Source organism: Cornus florida, unplaced genomic scaffold (genome assembly GCF_030987335.1).
Source record: "Cornus florida cultivar Cherokee Brave unplaced genomic scaffold, ASM3098733v1 CherokeeBrave_3.0.0_Hap2_Chr02, whole genome shotgun sequence".
In the NCBI taxonomy this organism is placed as follows: domain Eukaryota; kingdom Viridiplantae; phylum Streptophyta; class Magnoliopsida; order Cornales; family Cornaceae; genus Cornus; species Cornus florida.
Window position 1 is genome coordinate 36,938,406 of NW_026775572.1, and position 19,188 is coordinate 36,957,593.

Sequence of the window (19,188 nt, forward strand, 5' to 3'; positions counted from 1 at the left end):
ATTAGTCTTTTAACCACACAACTATATATCTTAATATATAATAAAAAAATCACTGTTTGAACCTAGTTAACATTTTCATCCCATATGTAACTAAAATTAAACATATTAATTTACTCCGTATATTTTATGTATACACACGTGGAATCCACGTCATACATGTCTAGACACGTGTATACATGATGTACATCTTACTTTCGATATGAAAACAGGGCACCTCCGTCGGCATCAAAATTTACTTTACCCCACTACCACTTTCGCATTCATCACCAATGGCTGCTACTGCACGCGCCACCTTTCCTGCTATTTCTTCTCTCTCCTGCTCCTCATCCGCCACCACCGTCAAAGCTCGTGGACCCATTCGTTCCTCTCCTTGTCCCAATTTCTTCATCCCCAATTGCGGTTACAAACCTGCTATCAAACCCTTGAGGTCATCAAATCATTTACCCTCTCTTGGGCTTTTTCAATTTTTCTTTTATAATTTTATCTAGGTTTCCTTTAGATTTTCATGTCTTCCATATATTGAATTTTATATAATTAATAAAAATGTAACCTCTACTCTCTCTTTTTTTTTTTTTTTTTTTTTTTTCCAGACTCGGTGTTTCTCGAAGAAATATAGCTCCGAAGCTTGTGTTCCGGGTATCAATAGTTTCTTGTATTGATTTTAATCCTTCTGACGCAAACCCAGATTCGAAACTTTCTATTTCGGATGATTTTAACTCGGTTTGTGATACCATTGATTTTTATTATTTTTATTAATTTTTTTCGCTTTTTCGTATTAGAATAACTATTTGTATGCTTATTGCTATTGGGTTTTAATTATTCATTCATATTGAATGTCAAATATATGCTCTTTATATCTGCTATGTAATCAGTTGTAGATTATGTGAAATTGCTTTTCCATTAATGAAGAATATGGGGCTTTTTTTTTCATTAGGTGACTTGGATTTTAGATTCCCTAATAAGACTATCATGAACAATTTGATGAACTTCAAGGAAAATTTTGAGTGCGCAAGTAATGATGCAATATTAGGAACGTTTGATTCGATGTGTATGCATCCACCCCTTTACAATGAGTAAACTAGTAAGTGCTTTCGAGATTATAAAGAGTGGCAGCATAAGTGTATGCCTTGTAATCATGTGATTTTTTCTCATTTTCCTTTTCTTAATGTGGCTTGTAATATTTTGATATTATTTAGTATGGAGGCCTGGTGGTTTCTAAACTGAATATAGACTCGTTGTTAGAAGCTAGAACATTTGTGACTTATCTTCTTGTTCTAGCGGAAATTGAGTGTGTTGTGTCCTTAGAGACTCTAATCTGGAGTGTATGCACGCACGTGTGTGCGCCATTACGTCCACAATGTATGTTTTACCACATTTATAAGTTGCATGAAATTATTTGCCATGTTTCGCTTTGATAAGCATGTGCCTTGGTCAAAATGATTGGTTTATTTGGTGTGGAGCGGTGGTGGCTTTCACATTGAATCTGGACTCATTCAAAGAAAAGCAATGGGATGATTCTAGTACTATTGCGGAACTTTTGGATGTCCTGTGAATATTAAATGGCGTCATTGTGTTTCACATAGAAACTGAATATACAGTTCCATCAATTATTGTAACAACTATTCCATAGACCCAGTATTAGAATTACTAGAAGTGCGCCAGTACTAGTTTCACCATCTTTTGTGATAATGGTTGTCATTTTTTTCTTATGGCCCTATTTACAAAACTTGGACTTGTAGATAACATTTAATGTAAGCACAATCACCTTCTTTTTGTGGGAGATTCAAATGAACTATTAAGTGTTCCAAATAATTTAATAATTGTAAGTAACTTTGGTAATTTCATCGATAAGTTTGGAATCATTGAATTTTATTCAACAAATTCAAACTTTTCTTTGCTCGACAGAGTAGTTTTTATCTTGAAACTAGGCCAAAAAAATATGCACTTCTATAGATTCATATTCCGTATGCTCAAAACTTCCATCTTTTTTTGATAAATCTAAGAACCTTTACCCACGGTTCAATTAGACTTAGAGAGGGTGAATAGGATTTATGAATATTAATTTTTATATAGCTAACTATTCAAATTTCCATTAATCCTTTTTCAATTTTTGGTTAGTTAGTTAATCACGTGTCAAAATAAACCATACAAAGGCATAAAGCAACAAACAAAATAAAGCAGAGACACAGAGATATTTACATGAAAATGGAAAAACCAAAGGACCTAGTCCAGTCATGAACAATCCACTGTGAAAGAGTTTACAACTAGGTGACACTGATTACCAACCGTAGAAATTCTCTAGTTTCCTCTTGACTCAAACTTATGCTAGATGCTTCCTCTAAGTTCCTTGATGCTGTCAGTTAACAAGCTTGATCGCCCACAAGCTTGCTCTCTATGGTTGTTGACTCCTCAATCTTCTAGTTTGCTTTATTGATGCTTTGTTATATGATTAATCAATGTTCTCCTTACTTTGAATCTCTCAACCACATAAATTAGATGGTCTGTGGAAACTCTAGATAAATTTCAAAGTTCTCTCTCTCTAAAAATGAAATTTTTCATTAAGTTGTAGAAATGTTCGAAATATTACTGTAGACTGACTGTAACCTCATAGTTATTGCCAATATAGGAATCCATATAAAATAGGAACAGAGTTCCTTTTAAAAATCTAATTTGAGAGAGTTTACAGAAAAATGGTTTTGCACAGTTTGATCGATCGAGAAATCGATCAAATCTGGTTTTGATTCGATCAATCAAGCATTCAGCCAGGACATCGATCGAGCATTTAGCTGGAGCCAGGTTTTGGTCAATTGAGTTTTTGATTGAGGCATTCTAAAATCGACCTAACCATTTTGGTTTTTCAAATATCCCCTATTTAAAAACTCTTTTGAATTCTTTGAAAAATCTTAGGTCATAAACGGTCTATCGATCTCAAGTCTCAACTTACCTTACCTTTAGATATGTGATTGAGATTGGGAGATTTTTTGTTTGTTCTATGCTGATCTTCAGCTCTATCATCTTCTTTCGGTGGTAGACAAATGACTCAAGACGTTTGACACACTACAGTTAAAGTTTTGAGTAGGAATTTGCCAACACATTATGACTCGTTAAATTCTTTAGTACAATAGGGGAAGATATGAATGATACGAGAGTTTAACTCCTTTAAGAAAGCTATCAGAATACTACAAGGCAGGCAAAAGTGCTGATCACATCAAAGAGTTGCATGAGCTGCACTTGGATTTCTATTGGTTATTGCACGAATCACTCATCATTTTTTTTTTTTTTTGATAAGTATCACACGAGTGTACTCGTGTAGAAGAAACAATAAAATGCATTCTTAATCTACTGGTATGTTTGGACATCCCATAAAAATTGACATCCAGTTTGTTTCACATAGCATTGTCGTTGCATCATCCATCTTGAATGGGGCTGGGGAAGAAAACTGAAGGCATCATCATCATTTATTCTCTAAGATCAGTTTTAGGACTTAATGATGCCATTGGTTTAAATTTTCCTCTCATTGGCACCTATGGCTTCCATTTCTTCAAGTGTCCCAATTCACAAGGTTCTAAACATGAGATACATAAAACATGATGGGACAATTTTGATATTATTAAGAATATTGTTAGTCCTATCATTAATTCTGGAATTTTTATATTGTTTAGGACAAATTCAGGTTTCCTTTACTTGATAGAAAATTCAATAAATGATGTCGGGAAGAGAAAACAACTATTACACTTTCACTGGGGAAAAAAAAAATTTCTTTTGCTGCACAAATATTTTGCAGTGATTTGACCCTAGATAGATCCAAATTGTGGAAAAAGATCTACGGAGTCAACCGCAAGTAGTTCGGAATTAGTTCTATGTTGAGTTCATTTATGTGTTGATTATGTTGAATGAGAATTATAGGTCACGAAACATATAGATGTATTTATTTTAAGGGTCGTGGGCAATAAACACCCATATAGTATGCATATAGGGTATATAACCCGCTGTAGGTTCTTAAAAGTCCCTAACCTTTACTTTTGGTGCGAACAAGGGCCTGCTGTCACTGAAGTGATTAAAAGACAAAAGTGCCCTTATTTATTTGAAAAAAAGGTGAAAAACTAAGTAAATGTGAAATGACTAAAATGCCCTTATGGGTTTGTAAAATGAGAGGGAAATGTGATTTATATATAAAATGGTATAAGGGGCATTTTGGGGAGAGCAAAAGGGTGTTTTAGGAATTTTATAACTTAAAATAATCATGTGCCACACACATGACTTCTTAAAGGTCATAATCTGACAAAATATAGACATTAAGCGATTCGTTGCCACATTTTTCAAACTTAACGGACTTATATACCCAACATAAAGGATAGAGGTGTTTTTTGCCCAAAATGTAAACATTAAGGGTATTTTTCTCACTTTGCCCTTATTTTAATTATGTAACAGTAGACTTCGTGACATGTATTGTCCGTTACTTATATCGTAAATGTTCACTTTCTTATTTTAACTTGATTCTGTTTACCACATGTTCATTCTGCAGGAAGCAACTATTGACCTACAACTCCCTAGAAGAAGCTTGTTAGTGCATTTTACTTGTGATGCGTGTGGTGAAAGAACGCAAAAACTCATAAACAGATTAGCCTATGAACGGGGGACTGTTTTTGTGCAGGTATATATATATATATACACATATATTTCGATTTAATGTAAATGGCAGGTACAATTTTGTTAATTATCATGGTAAATTTCTTTTGTTATGATTTTCAATAATGACACAGGTATATCTACCCAATAAAAAAAAAATGGTGTCTTTATTTTAGTAACTAGGAAATGTTTTCTAGTTTCTTCCAAGGATATTTAACATAATGTTTCATATTTTATGTTCATAAAAAATTGACACCAGTAATATAAAATAGATCCAAGTGGTAGGTCCTGCATACTGATCAATATGTGAATTCAATATTTCTACCTTTTAGGGAATCTGTAACCCAGAATTTGGCTCTGTATAAGAAGTGATTATAAGCATCTTCTTTTTCCCTATGTGAATATAGTTTGTTTCCTTGTCATAAAGAAATTATTAGTTTGTGATGGACAAAACATTTACAATTGTCTTGAGTTGATAGCTGCCGCATTATTTCTATTGAACTCTGTTCAGTAGACAGACTGTAAAGTGCTGCAAAAACCAATACAATGGTCTTTTCCTCATTTTTAAAGGAACTTTTTAATAGCAAGGACAGACAAATGACGGAGTGTAATGTCAAAATCTTATTTGTATTCATAATTTGTAATACATGAAAACCAATTTGAATATTTAAGATTTAGGTGCACAATATGTTATACCATAAATATAGCATTCTTGTCCATGGATCCAAGTTGTTCAGTTGCTTGAAAACATTCTCTGCCCCCTGACAGTCCCACTGACCTATCAGAGTTGTTTCTCCTTCAAAGCCTTCTAGTTCTGCCATGGTTTCTTGTTTTTCCTTATTATCATTTTTCTGCTACTTTATGTGTATAACCTAATCATTTTCTTGTATGTGATATGGAATTTTTTTGGTCCCCATTGCTTGCTTTATTCGTTTTGATTTGAATTTCTCTCTTTTGCGTAAGAGTTATGGTTATTCACTTATTTTGTATACATGTAGTTAATCTAGATTTGATCACAAGAATTCACGACTTCTATGTAGCATGCCAATCATTTCAATTGCACTCATGTCCAATACTTTGATTTGATGTTTACAAACATCCTCTCTTTAGTTTCTTCACATACTTGTCCCATCAACCCTCTTCCTATATGTGTTCTGTACATTCTCCTACTTGATGGATATGCCCAAATGCCCAATAAGCACCCTGCTGCCAGCAATTCCTTTGGCTGTCTCATGCATCAAAACCACAGACGTGGGATTTGCTACATAATGCTGTTTACTAGATTGTTGGACAATTATCAATTAGGACATAAGTTAATTAACTAGATCTCCAGCTTCATGGGAGAGGATAAGCTTGTCCCCTCACCTCAATTCAACAAAGCATTTTCCTATCTACTTTGGGTCGGCTGCATGAATCCTATTTTTCCTTCTATTCTATCCAATACTATAGTCTCAGTCAAACTACATGTTGTCATATCTTTCCTTACTTTCTCAAGCTTGTTCCCTCACGTGTTTAACCAAAAATAACCCTGTTATTTGAGTTTTAGCAAAACCAACTATGAGGCTATCGATGTAATTTAATAGGATCCCACTTAGAATTAATTAATAGACAAATATGTCCCTAAATTATCACCACAAAGTCTTTTGATAAGGGGAGTAATTTGTCATTTTACATTTTCAAAAACTAACTTCTGAGTTTTAGGGTGAAATTCCCTTTCCTAGCTTGTGTCATTTATGGTAGGCAGCATACTTCCAAATTTTGATCTGTGATGGAGGGATGACCCTCCTGCGGTGACCAATGTGGTCTATAGTTCTAGTCAAGGCAATGAAGCACCCATTAATCTTGATCTTTAGGTCAAACAATTAGATAATTTCAAACCCTTTCTGCTTTAGATGAGTAATCTAGGTACCCACTTTTGGCCAGTAATGGACACAGTGGGCCTGGGCGGCCGTATTGTCTGTCACCTAGTTTTTTTTATTTTTTATTTTTTATTTTTATTGTTTTCGGTAAATAAATTATGACACCATTTTGTTGCACCTTGGATTTGAACTTGGGACCTCCTGGATGATAATTTGCACACAACACTTCTCTGTCACCTAGTTCCATGAACACTAACAATTCCCCATATCTCTCGGTTCCTTCACTTTCCAATTGCTCTTCCTTATGCACCTACCTTTGCCTTATGCTGCTTGTGTATGCATCTGTGATATTGGTTGAAATCAAAGTTCCCTTAGAAGAACAAGCGAGAAAATTGAATGTAATAGTAGGAGTGTTTGGAACAAAATAGTTGGCAAAGAGAGTATGACTTCATCGATTATTATATAATTTATGCGGGGAAATCAAAGTTCTCATAAAAGAATAGGAGAGAAAATTGAGAATAGTAGTTTTGTTTGGAACACAATTGTTGGAGATGTGAGTGATGAAGTGGGTTTTATATTACATGAATGACCTCACACTCTTTCCCCCGGCCTCTTATAGGTACTCTCTCACACATGAACCCAATCGGGCTTGAACCCCTAACTTTCCCTTTGGGGAAGTGGAGGAAATACCACTCAAGCCAAGGCTCTGGTGGTTGAATGACCTTCTTGTTCATTAAATAGGAGGGTTATTATAGGATTTTAATTAATATTTGGATATACATGGTCATTCTTATGTGTTCTTTGATATATATATATATATATATATATATATATATATATATATATGGATGTGTACTAATGTCTGAAACCTTGAGGATAAGTTTTCAAGCATTTACTTGGCGCAAAAAAAAGGGTTTTCAAGCATTGCATGTCTACCACACCATGCTGGATTTTATTTGAAATTTTCTTGATTAGGAATATCTTCGGCCTGTATAAATTTGAATGGTTACACTTTAATTTCTTACATACTGCAAAGTTGTTAATAATTCTCAAAGCTTAATATCACTGAAATTTTTAAGTTCAGCCTCACCAACTGCTGGTACCTCTTGCTAGTGTGCAGGGTGTTTCCAGCATCACAAATTAGTTGACAATCTTGGCCTTGTGGTTGAGCATGACTTTCGGGAGGATAGCGGAATGGAACAAAACTGAAGGTCAAGTTTGACATGTGAAATTGAAGTTTAGTTGTTTTTCTAGATTTTATGCTTGAAAATTAATGTTGTTGTGCGATTGTGATCATAGTTTAAATTTCTTGTTCATTAGTGTTTTTTTTTTTTTTTTTTTTTTTTTTTTTTTTTTTTTCTAATGTATATTTTTCATTAGGTGTTGATCATGCAAGAAATAGTAAAAAGAACATGAATATGACTAAAATATTGAAAGTTTTTGAATCATCTTTTGTTTTATTCTTTTCTATATCTACAAACAGTTTGAATCATTTTCATGTATAAATCATCTCTTCAAGTAGAACCAAGTAGAGCTTTAAGATCATAACTCATCCAATAGTTTCTAAATAGTGTAGCCCATGAAAGCCAGCAGAATGGCAATAGCCACTCCCGTCCTCATCCACATTCTGGATCTTTCTCCATGCTGCGGGATCCCTCCATTCTGTAACCAAAAGGAGGCAAAGGTCAGTGATAATATAAAATTGATTCCATGCCTTGCACAAACTTATTCTGCATTTAGAAAAAAATAGTTTGATTAGAATTTAGAAAATAGTTGGACATATACCAAATTCTGAGATGGTGATGGTGCTGGTGTTGTATCATCTGTTGTAACTGTAGGTGGTGCTGGGGGGCTTAGGAGAGTTGTCGTTGGTGCTGGTGCTGGTGCGTGATGATGATGCTTCTTGTGCTTGTGTTTCTTATGTTTGTGCTTGCCCGGAGCTGGAGCAGTTGAGGGTACTTCTGGTGTTGGGGCTGGGGGCGGGATAACCGGTGCGGGTGCAGGTGTAGGTGGCGGTGATGTAGGCACTGGTGCCGGTGCAGGTGTCGCTTTTGTAGGGGCAGGTGCTGGTGGCAGTTGGACTGGTGTTGGCGATACCTGCGGTGGAGGTAAAGCAGGTGGCAGTGGCGGTGGTGTTGGTGAAACAGCTGGTGGTGGCGGTGGTTTTGGTGAAGCGACTGGTGGTGGCGGCAATGCTGGTGGTAGGGAAGGACTTGAGATAGGTGGACTTGGTGGTGGGACTTTAGGGGGTGGAACAGGTGGGCTTGAGGATGGTGTAATTTTAGGCGATGGTGATGATATAGGAGGAGGGGTTGCGGAAGGGGTTGCTGCTGCAGTCGTGGGTGGCGTTGCTGCTGCAGTTGTGGGTGGCAGTGTTGCTGCTGCCGGTGGTTTAGAGGACGGCGTTGCTGGCGTCGGCAAAATAGAAGGCGAGGCAGCCGGTGATTGTGCATTGGCAATGGCTAGTAGAAGGCAGAGGTAAGCCAAAATACAACCCCATAATAGTGATGCCATTTTGTGGTGATGGGAATTGGTTGGATATGATTGGTGGTTATATACAGATTAGTGTCCAGAGAGAGAGTTTTGAAGTTACAAATTTAAAAGGGCTGTTTAAATTTTGGTAGGAGAAACGTAATCTTCAGCTGAATGCTACATCTCTTCTAATGGTTTGGCGAGTGAGATTATTAGAATGAGGAATCGGGGGTCAAATGGGCTCGAGGCTTAACTAAATTGTCATAATTTCGACTTCATATATGTTGGCCCGCAAGCTACAAATCATCCGTTGCTCTCACCTGTCACCTGTTTCTGGATTTGGGGATGAGAGGCCTCTTCCTCGGAGTCTCGAGGACGCAATCTGGGTGAGCTCAGAGGTCAATTGAAGGTGTGAAATCTTATTACCACCGTCTGTGCCCTAGTGGTAACTCTTTTCAAACTAACTAGTAGAGGCTTTGAGTCTCTCCAAAAAAATTGTGTGTCAACCCGAGCATCGTTCAAATTTGGAGACTGGGTTGATCTCGGTTAAGCCCCAAGTTGGATTCATTTTAGATTGTGAACTCAACTTTTAAGTGATTATTTTCCCAAAAAAATTAGATTGGAGTTATTTTCGGATTTAAATTTTTAAATGCAAGTCCAACCCTTGCTAAAAAGTCGTAGTTGGTCCATTCAAATTATATATTTTTTTAGCATTGCAGATAAAATGCTGGACTTAATACATGACGGAGTTCGATCACGATCACGTTTGATTATATTATACGTATGAATAATCATAATCATTCAGTGATTGCACTTAATCAAATCTTTACATGACAACTGTGGTCCCTCTGTTGCACCTTACGGTTAAGGTTGAAATGATCAGCCAAACAATCATTTCTCAAATCAATTTTAGTATAGAGATGCATGTACAAGAAATGGGTGCAACTCACATGTGAGATATAATTTTAAAAAAAACATGTACTTATCTTGGAAGGGAAAGAGGAAGGAAAGTATTCATTTTCCCTCGCAAAGAAGTGAAAATCATTTTTAGAATTAAAAAATGAAGTGAAATTGAGATGGATGTGATGGGAATACTAACGCCAACAAACTCAACTACTCTTAGGTGGGCCACAATATTGGTTGATCTAAATGCAAGACCTAATCATTGGTGCGACGTCTCAATCAATTTGTACAAGAAAACGGCAACGTTGAGTTCTATCTGGTGGCTTCTCATATACAGTACTAAATATTTTTGTTTGTGACCATTTACTATTCTTTGATGCTTCTAAGTCTCACTCATCGTATCGAATGTGGGTCATACCTAGTACTGAATTTAATGATAAAATGTTTGAGCCTCACCCGTCACATTCTTCCTACTATTTACAAATACTATTTTTAACAGGATCGAACACACTCGATATCTCACTTGAAATTTTAAAATCAATTTTTTCTGAGTACGAGTTTATCTTATTTTTTTAAAGTTGTAAAATAAAATTAATAAAAAAAAAGAGGGAAAAAAACAAACAAGCACATAAACATAGTATATAGTTGCATATTTGGCCATGGAAATTAATTGCAAAAAAAGTCCTTATACTATATAAGTTTTGGCAAGAATAGCATATCACATGCTTCAATTATAAGAAATTGTTTCAAGATAAGAGGGTGTCTTGCAACACTTTCAATACTTGAAGGGATCCAATGGCACAATTTTTAAAACTTGTAAAATAACATGGAAGAGACATTTTTTAAACACAATTTTTTTTTTTGGTCCCATCAAATAACTGATGAACCCACTTTTTGACCTGTAAGATAGAAAAGGTACCATTGGGTTACCACTTTTCGTTTTTAAGAAACAGCACTCTTCGATTCTTCAAATGTTCTAGTTCAGTCATTTCTTCATTTTATAGTTACATTATAAATTTATAAGTTATTTTATTATTAAATTTTTTTCTAAAAAATATTTTACACCCAAACAAATCAGTCTTATTTCGAAAAATATTACGTAATTTATTGAATTTTTAAATTTTTTATTTTTTGTTGGCACAGAGACAAACGGCCCAGCGTCGTGTTATTAACGGGCATGCCGGCATTATTTGGCCTGGGCCAGAAGCATGCCAGCCCAAGTATTGCTATCCCACCATACATGAACCCACAATACAATCTTTGAGCAATCGTTTCATGTGTACAAAGTTGTTGTTTGGTTTTTCATTTTGCATATTTGGGCCCACTAATTTGAAATAAAGCCCCTTAAGTTTGCACTAATTGGGCCCACTAATTTGCATTAATGGGGCTTTCTTTCAAATATCAATTAATCATTGGGTTTTGGGCCTTTGTGGGTGTTAGGCCGTTCAGCCCTTTTTGGGTCATCAGTCCAACACACCCAAATATTAATTGAACTTTGAAAGAAAGCCCCTTAAGTTTTCAAGATCTTTAAAAATATATATATAGGTGCATGCAGCTCATGGTTCACCGTATCGTCCGATACACGACGTATCGGTCGAAACGCAACATATCAGTCAAAACGCGACTCTTTTTTAAGTCCGATACGAGATTCGTATCGTTCAATTTACACTGACTATGTCCGAGTCCGTTACGCCGCAACGTGACCGATACTGCAAACCATGATGCCGACTGATAAACATTGTTTTTCAGAATTTTGCACAATCTCTTAACCATTTGTTCATCGTAGTTGAGTCGAGCAAATATTTATGATCCTTTGCTGTGTAAATTATTAATCATTTCTTAAGATTCTGATAGTATAAGCTCTCCGTTTTTTTTTTTTGGAGAGGTTGATTGTTTGAGTCTTGATAAAAACAAAAATAAATAGTGAATGTGTATTAGCCTGAACTTTGAAAAAAAAAAAAAAAAAATGCCATTGTAAGATCTCCCGAGAAAGGGAGGGCATCACAGTGAAAGCACCACTTTAACAACTTCACTAAATGCAAAATTAATGAAATTGTGAGACACGCCACAGAAATAATAAAGTTGGACTTTTTTAAACACAGTATACCAACCCAAAAAAAGGAAGGCTAGTTTATTTCCAAATAGAAGTTTGTATTATCAACTCAACCAAACAAAGCCTTGCTTTGAGATTCTACAAAAGCAAATTGAGCTCACCCTTTCAAGAAATCCAAAATTAGTTGCATGTTTGTGGTGATAATTGAAATATCTTTTATATATTATATTGATTGAATTGTATGAAAAAAAAAAAAAAAAAAACAGTTGATATTACCTACCATTATTCTATGTCTTGTACCAGTATTCTATGTCTTGCCGTTACGCTTGTTCGATCGAGACTCGGAGAGAGGTCAATTCCTTAATTTTCATAGTGTGAGCAGATAGACGTGTAGGGCTGTCTCATACACCATTTGATGTGGTTAGGTTACTACTATAATCAAAATCTGATTGCAACTAAACCACCAACAAACCCCCGTAATCGTAATTTTCTCCAACCATGCATAAAATAAATTAAAACTTCAACATACATCAAACACTAAAAATAACAAAATAAGACAAGAACATCTATATTTACATAGTTCACTCAATCTAAGATAGTGTCTATAAAGGCAATAATAAAAACAAAAGAAATTATAAAAAGCTCAACATCAACGAAGATGCACACTGTATTTACACATTTTTAGGGTTGCGTTAACAAATGCAAAATTATCATAACCCTCAATAAATATTCAAGGGCGTGTCCCAGAACCCCCACTTTAGAGAGAAGAGAACACTACTTTGTAACTCATCTCCAACAGAGAGTCAGAGACGGATTCAGAGAAATACATGAGTGGAGCAACTTTTAACAATATATATATTTATATTGTGAGGGCAATAATAAAAATTTCTATAACAAATTTTAAATTTTATAGGTATATAAATAAATAACAAAATTAGTAGGTATATAACACAAAAGGCAAAAAAATTCAGCGGAGAGAATTGCTCCCCACCGAGCCTACATTGGGTATGTGCCTGGTCACCTTACTGTATGTGAAACTAATTGGATTCACGAACATGAAATAAAAAATTATAATATTTACAAAGTTCTTATTTTCAAGTTATAGACACAATAATTTTTGAGAAAAAATAAATAAATAAAATCACATGAAAGCTAACCAAAAGTCTTGGTCTAGGGCTAGAAGCCTAAAAAATATCAACTTTGTACCTTCTTGAATATGTCCAAATTAAATCATAATTATTTTTTTTGTATATCTGTCCCTCTTTCTCAATTTGATTTAATTAGTGGGTTCGTTGGCATGTCTTACTTGTTTGAAATTTCTAAAGTTGACCATCTTTATTAGGTGACTAGATTGGGTTAGTTTGCGTCACACACACTTTTATTTTTAAAAAGAATTTAATAAAAATATATAAAATAAAAAAGACCTTAGGTTGTAATTTTCCTAGTACGTACGGAATGGTTTGTTAATAATTTTGTTTTCTACTGTGATGATACACAATCATCAAAATATCACATTTGTCTAAATGTGCCTTTGTTTTCCAAAATCCAAAATCACTCTACGACAGTTGGAATATGTTAAAAAATAATAATAATAATAATAATTGTGTATATATAGCATAATTACACTGCCTGTCTTATTCATTCAAAATTTACTTTTTAACATATTTGAGTGTTGGCCCCAGGCCCAACACATTTTTTCATTATTTTGCTTTCTAATCTTGAAATATGTAACCACTCAATGATATTAATTGTTAAATATATAAAAATATTTAAATATGCTTTGAGAGGATGAAGTACTAACCACCCAAATCAAAACATTGTTAAAAAATTAATAAACACCTTAAAATTTGCACAAATTTTAAGGACGGTGAATGTAATTTATCCTAAAATTTATGTACAATATATTTACCAACTAAATCTTACTTGCTAGTTTGTACTAACTATGTAAAAAATACACTCACAGGCCTATAATATTTTTATGAATACTTGAACCCTCGACTTTCTTTTTTAAAATACGAGAAAGTATCACTAAATAAAAGCTTGTAGGCCCATCGAACTGGGCTGGGCCTAACATTTTTGTCCGACCCGATCCATTTAATTGAAGCACAGCTAGTCCAAAACCCGAGAATGCCAAATGGGTGACACTCAAACAAATATCTAAGACCTGCTTGGTTCAATCTTATGTTTTTTGGTAGAGGAGGTTACAAGGTAGAATGGGATACATGCAATCACCACCCATATCTTACATGAAGGACTCTGTACGTTCTCAATTAGTCAGTGCAATTATATATATTATCCAAATTTTATAATTTTAAATATGAAACCACTTATGCTTTCCTAAAGTATCGACCACACTAGTGGATTGTTTGATTCAATCCTCAACATTACTAACCCAAAAAGAATATATTAATTATAAGAATATTACTAACCCCAAAAGAATATATATATATATATATATATATATATATATGAAAAAACACTAAAAAGAATTTGGATGTATTCATTGATGGCATGGCCCCTACGTAAAGTTAGGGGAACTAGTCAAAATGCATGATGTTTCATTTGTCAGTATATTATGGTCTATGATGTTTTAATTTAGATTTTTAATAGTGAGGGAGACATCCTCTATACCTTTACTTTTTATATTAATTAAATTACTATAATACCCCTCCCCAACATGTTTTATGGTGAAGTGTTTGTATCAAAGGTTGTATTGTTATAATTTATCCACTTTTGGAACTTCGACAAGCCAATCTCAACTCAAATTTAATTTTTCACTAGTAAGTTCATCATGTTTGCTCGGTTGAAACACTTGATCTAAATTATAGTCAATTTGGGCAACTCTTTTGTTAACAAAATTACTATCTATAAATTTTTTTTCCCTAATTTGAACCTATTAATCCAAAATTAACCTACCCTAATTAAAAATTGAGTGGGTGATTTGAATTATTGGAATATGAACATTGACAGGCGCTAATGTTTCAGTTGGGTTGCTTTTAAGGTGGGATTTGATTTCAAGTAATAAGCGTGTATTAGGAATATTAACGTCTTGAAAGGAGCAAATGAGGTATTATTCCATGCATTTTGTCTTTGCCCTTTTGTGGACATCAGACTCTTCACATATATATTCTTTTTGCATCCTTTTCAAATTACACATTAATTTTCAAATAATGTTCGCTGTACGGTTGTTCACATTATCAATTGCGGTCGCGATTGTAATATAATAGACTCAGTCAAAATCAATGTATTATTCCATACATTTTGTCTTTGCCCTTTTGTGGACATTAGACTTTTCACATATATATTCCTTTTGCATCCTTTTCAAATTACACATTAATTTTCAAATAATATTAGCGTATACAGTTGTTCACATTATCAGTTGCTGTCGCGATTGTAATATAATGGACTCAGTCAAAATTAATGTAAACTAATTTATACAAGTCGCATATAGAACGATATTAAGAACTGTACCATCACCTTCTTATCTATTTATCCTTTTTGTAAAAAAAAAAAAGGATTCCTTTATTCCATTCGGTTTTTCTTTATGGTATCAGGGATATCTTCATCCTTTAGAATCAATCGAGGACCATTTTCTAGGGTTACATGTCTACATTTGTCATATAAATCAAGAACAAATAAATAAAATATTCAATATATCCAATTACTTCAGTCCCCTACGTTATTATTTTAAGGATTAGTTGCAGATAATTACTTTTGTATTATTATTCATTTTTGGCACTTAAGGCTGCTGCACCATTAACAGTCATACTATATAATAAGCGTAAATAAATATATAGGAGTATTAAATTATATATTTAATTATAATTTATTAAATATTATTAAATTATATTTAATCTGATCAATTTATTTTTACTTAATTTCATACTTAGTGTGAAAAACCGTTACAGTTGTTATTCTTTATAATATTGTGTGTGTGTGTGTGAGTGAGTGAGACTTTTGGAGAAGCTTTTATCTCTCTATTCTATTATTTATAAGTTTTTCTTCTACATCTCCTTCTTACTTATTGAGTTTATGGGTAAGGAGACTTATATAAATTTTGATGTAGTTTTTTTGTGATTGTGCATATAAAGGAGACGTAAGCTGATTGTGTTGTTTCTTTGAGCTGACTAATTTTGTCAATATCATCAGCCTTAAGTAATGTAATTACACATGCATCCTTTATCAGGTTAGCATTTTCTTACTTATTTTATTATTATCAATTTTTTCAAATTTTTATTATTATATTAATTTTCTATTGGATGAGATTGAGTGATTATAAAAGGTGTAATTGTGGTATATATAATACATGAACTTGTCTACTTTTATAATCAAACATGCATGTCATATGGTCATTGCATGATTCTGGTACAAAAGGTTATCTATCCTAGTGAGGCCACGTGCATGTATGGGTTGTTTTCTTCCTTATTCTGGTACATGGTTTTTTTATTTTACTCCATCATGACATTTTGAAGTGGTCCAAAAAATGGATCGGTGCCAAATTTTTTGTAATGGGAAAGAACCATTTGGCCAAATTGTAAAATGAGCTTAATTTTAGGAACTTAAAACATAGTGTTTGAGGATATACATATAATTAATTTACAATCTCTATAATTAGAAGATATATATGTATATACACAAGTATACATATCTAATGAAGCTATAGGGTTTTTGATTTTGATTTGCCTCTTTGTATGCAGGACAGTGTGATCACTTATGTTGTGTAAGGTTTGGTCTAGGGAACTTAATATTAACTAATTACTAACGAGCCAGTGGTCTAGTGGTATCAGTCTCTTACCTTCCAAAGAGAGGTCGGTTTTCAAGTCTCAAAAGAAACAAGTGTGTGTGAGTACCAACTAGAAAAGAAAAAAATATATATATTGACTAATTTGAAAGTGTAATTCAAAACTATTTTTTGAAAAATATAATTTATTTATTTATTTATTATTATTTTTTTTTAATGTTTGACCAACTTGTCCCAAATTTTTAAAATTGAGCCTAAGGTTTCAATTTTTTGGCCAAAAAGTTAGCAAATGATATTAGATCGAATAAATTCCTACTTTCAGTTTTTTCTAAATTTTATTGAACATTATGAAATTTTAACCAAATCTTTGTTAATTTTTTGAACTCGAATTTTGGTTGTTTAGTTGAAATATAAGCAGAGCTAAACAGGATTAATTTTGGAACCAAAGTCCCAACCATGTCTCACATGAGATCCCTCCATTTGTATTAGTAAAAATTATCCTAACTCCTACACCTACAATGTGCAAATCAGAAGAGAGGAGTGTTTTTTTACTTCTTCCGTTTTGTTTGTTTTTTTTTGTTTGTTTGTTTTTTTTTTATTTTAAGAGACGAGCATTATCAACAAGTGATCAATGAAAATTAAATCGGATAATATCATCTCTAAAACAGAGGTTGAGTGTGACACGCACATGTGTTACACGGTATTATCATTTTCCAATTAAAAAAAAAACGATATATTAGTCTTAGTATTAAAGTGAATTTATTTATATTGATTTGACGTAAACCAAAATCCATTATGAAGAAGAATAATAACCTAACCAGCAAGAGTAAATAGGTTGTCTCTTCACATTTATGTATAGAAATTGAATTGAAAATTTACGGAGACCATTAAAGAGAGATTGACTAATTTGTGCTATAAAAAGGTAAGGCCTCAATGCTCAACATATGGGTTTCAATTGTCTCAATTATCACAGTTAATTATTCTATACATTATTATGATTCGTTGTATTACCCTATCATTTAGTTCGTAATTCTTTTTTCAAGTCCGAATATATTATATTACTATCACGAATAATTCTCATGATTGAGATACGATTGAATCGTAAACTTCCATTAACATAAAATCAGTAAAATCGTTCCACCTAAATCATTTTCCTTAGAAGTTGTATCACTTCAGTGCAAATTGCGCACACACACTCTCTCTATGTGTGTGTGTGTGTATATACACACACACGTATAGACGATGGAGCTTATTTATGATGAGTTATGAAGAGGTGGCAGAGGATGAATGGTATTGGTATGTAACACAGAGATGGCCTGCCATTTCAATACTTTCAGTTGACTCAATCGTCCTCTGTTTCTTTCACGAAACTAGACGGCTATTCATTCAACTTGTTCAGAGCTTGACACGTGGGTTCACTGAGGTCACGTGAACTTATGCTCCAATGGTCCAATGTCCATCAACCAACTGCTCATCGATCACTTTTAATGTTTCTCTTCTCCAATTTTTGGATCCTATAATTTTGCTTAAGCTTTCAAGGCTCGACTACATTTACTAGGCATTTGGCACAAAATACCTCAACTCTTTTTTATTTTTTATTTTTTAAATAAGGAGAAATATTAGCACTCTTAGAAAATAAAATAAAATATGTATACGAAAAAGAGAGACCTGGTCTGTTGTCCTCTTCAACTTCAAGCAATTCATATGGGATGGAGATGTTTATTTGGAGGGTTACAAAAATAATGAACTTACTGTTGTTATTTTTGTTTTACAAGATTTGAGTTTTTAAAAATATGACTAAAAGGGTTCAAATTGATATTTTTTTATAAGTTTCAAGAGAACACAAGTTAAATTTATTTTTTAACTCTCCCAAACCCCCTAGTTGCTCTTGTGAAAAAGATGTAAAAGAGAGAAAAAGAGCGAGTAGTAAATTTTCAAGAAACTGTCATCGTGACAAGAGTCATTACCCCTTTTTGTTTAAATATTGGATTGTGATAACTTTTGAAGATATATTATAGACGCTTTATTCTGCCTTCTCATAAAAAGTTAAGTCTACTCAATAGGTATATCAAGGACGGATGTAGAAAGTTGTGGACAGTGGACAGGGGCAAACGTAAATTTAATGTAAATTTTTTTTGTAATTTTAGGAGGGACAAATTGAAAACTTTATAGGTATATAATAAAATATATATATATATAGCTGTATATAATGGTTAAAAACAATAAAAAATTCAGTGATGACAATTACCCCACTCATTGTGAAGTGGCTCAGTCCCTGGTATAATTGGATACTTAGAGTTTTGTTTGAAGAAATAGAAGTAACGCAAAATGTGTTAAAATATGGTATGAATATTCTACCATAATAGGTATTCAAGAATAAATGAAATTTTAATGAATTTGAAAGAAATTATATTGAAAATTAATCGATCTATATGGAAACCACAACAAAAGTCATATGAAATATTTTATAATTTTTTTAATTAAAGGGTTAAATAAAGAGGGTCATAAATCTTATTATGAGAACTTAGAAA

General features: G+C 33.4%; 2 protein-coding genes across 3 annotated transcripts; one reads left to right on the plus strand and one right to left on the minus strand.

Annotated features, from left to right (window-relative positions):
* Window positions 1-206: 206 nt before the first annotated feature.
* On the plus strand, window positions 207-7,936 carry LOC132294704 (uncharacterized protein C24H6.02c). Of its 2 annotated transcripts, none has more exons than XM_059792656.1 (4): window positions 207-427; window positions 591-636; window positions 4,526-4,654; window positions 7,602-7,936. In XM_059792656.1, exons 1-4 carry the CDS (start codon window positions 270-272, stop codon window positions 7,695-7,697), a joined length of 429 nt encoding a protein of 142 aa, XP_059648639.1. In that variant the 5' UTR covers window positions 207-269; the 3' UTR covers window positions 7,698-7,936. The 2 variants fall into 2 exon arrangements, with proteins under 2 accessions (XP_059648639.1, XP_059648638.1); XM_059792655.1 differs by having other exon boundaries at window positions 211-427; window positions 591-720.
* Window positions 7,926-9,214, minus strand: LOC132294703 (lysine-rich arabinogalactan protein 19). The gene is made up of 2 exons (XM_059792654.1): window positions 8,274-9,214; window positions 7,926-8,150 (listed from the first exon to the last, which is right to left on the minus strand). Exons 1-2 carry the CDS (start codon window positions 9,000-9,002, stop codon window positions 8,052-8,054), a joined length of 828 nt encoding a protein of 275 aa, XP_059648637.1. The 5' UTR covers window positions 9,003-9,214; the 3' UTR covers window positions 7,926-8,051.
* Window positions 9,215-19,188: the final 9,974 nt, after the last annotated feature.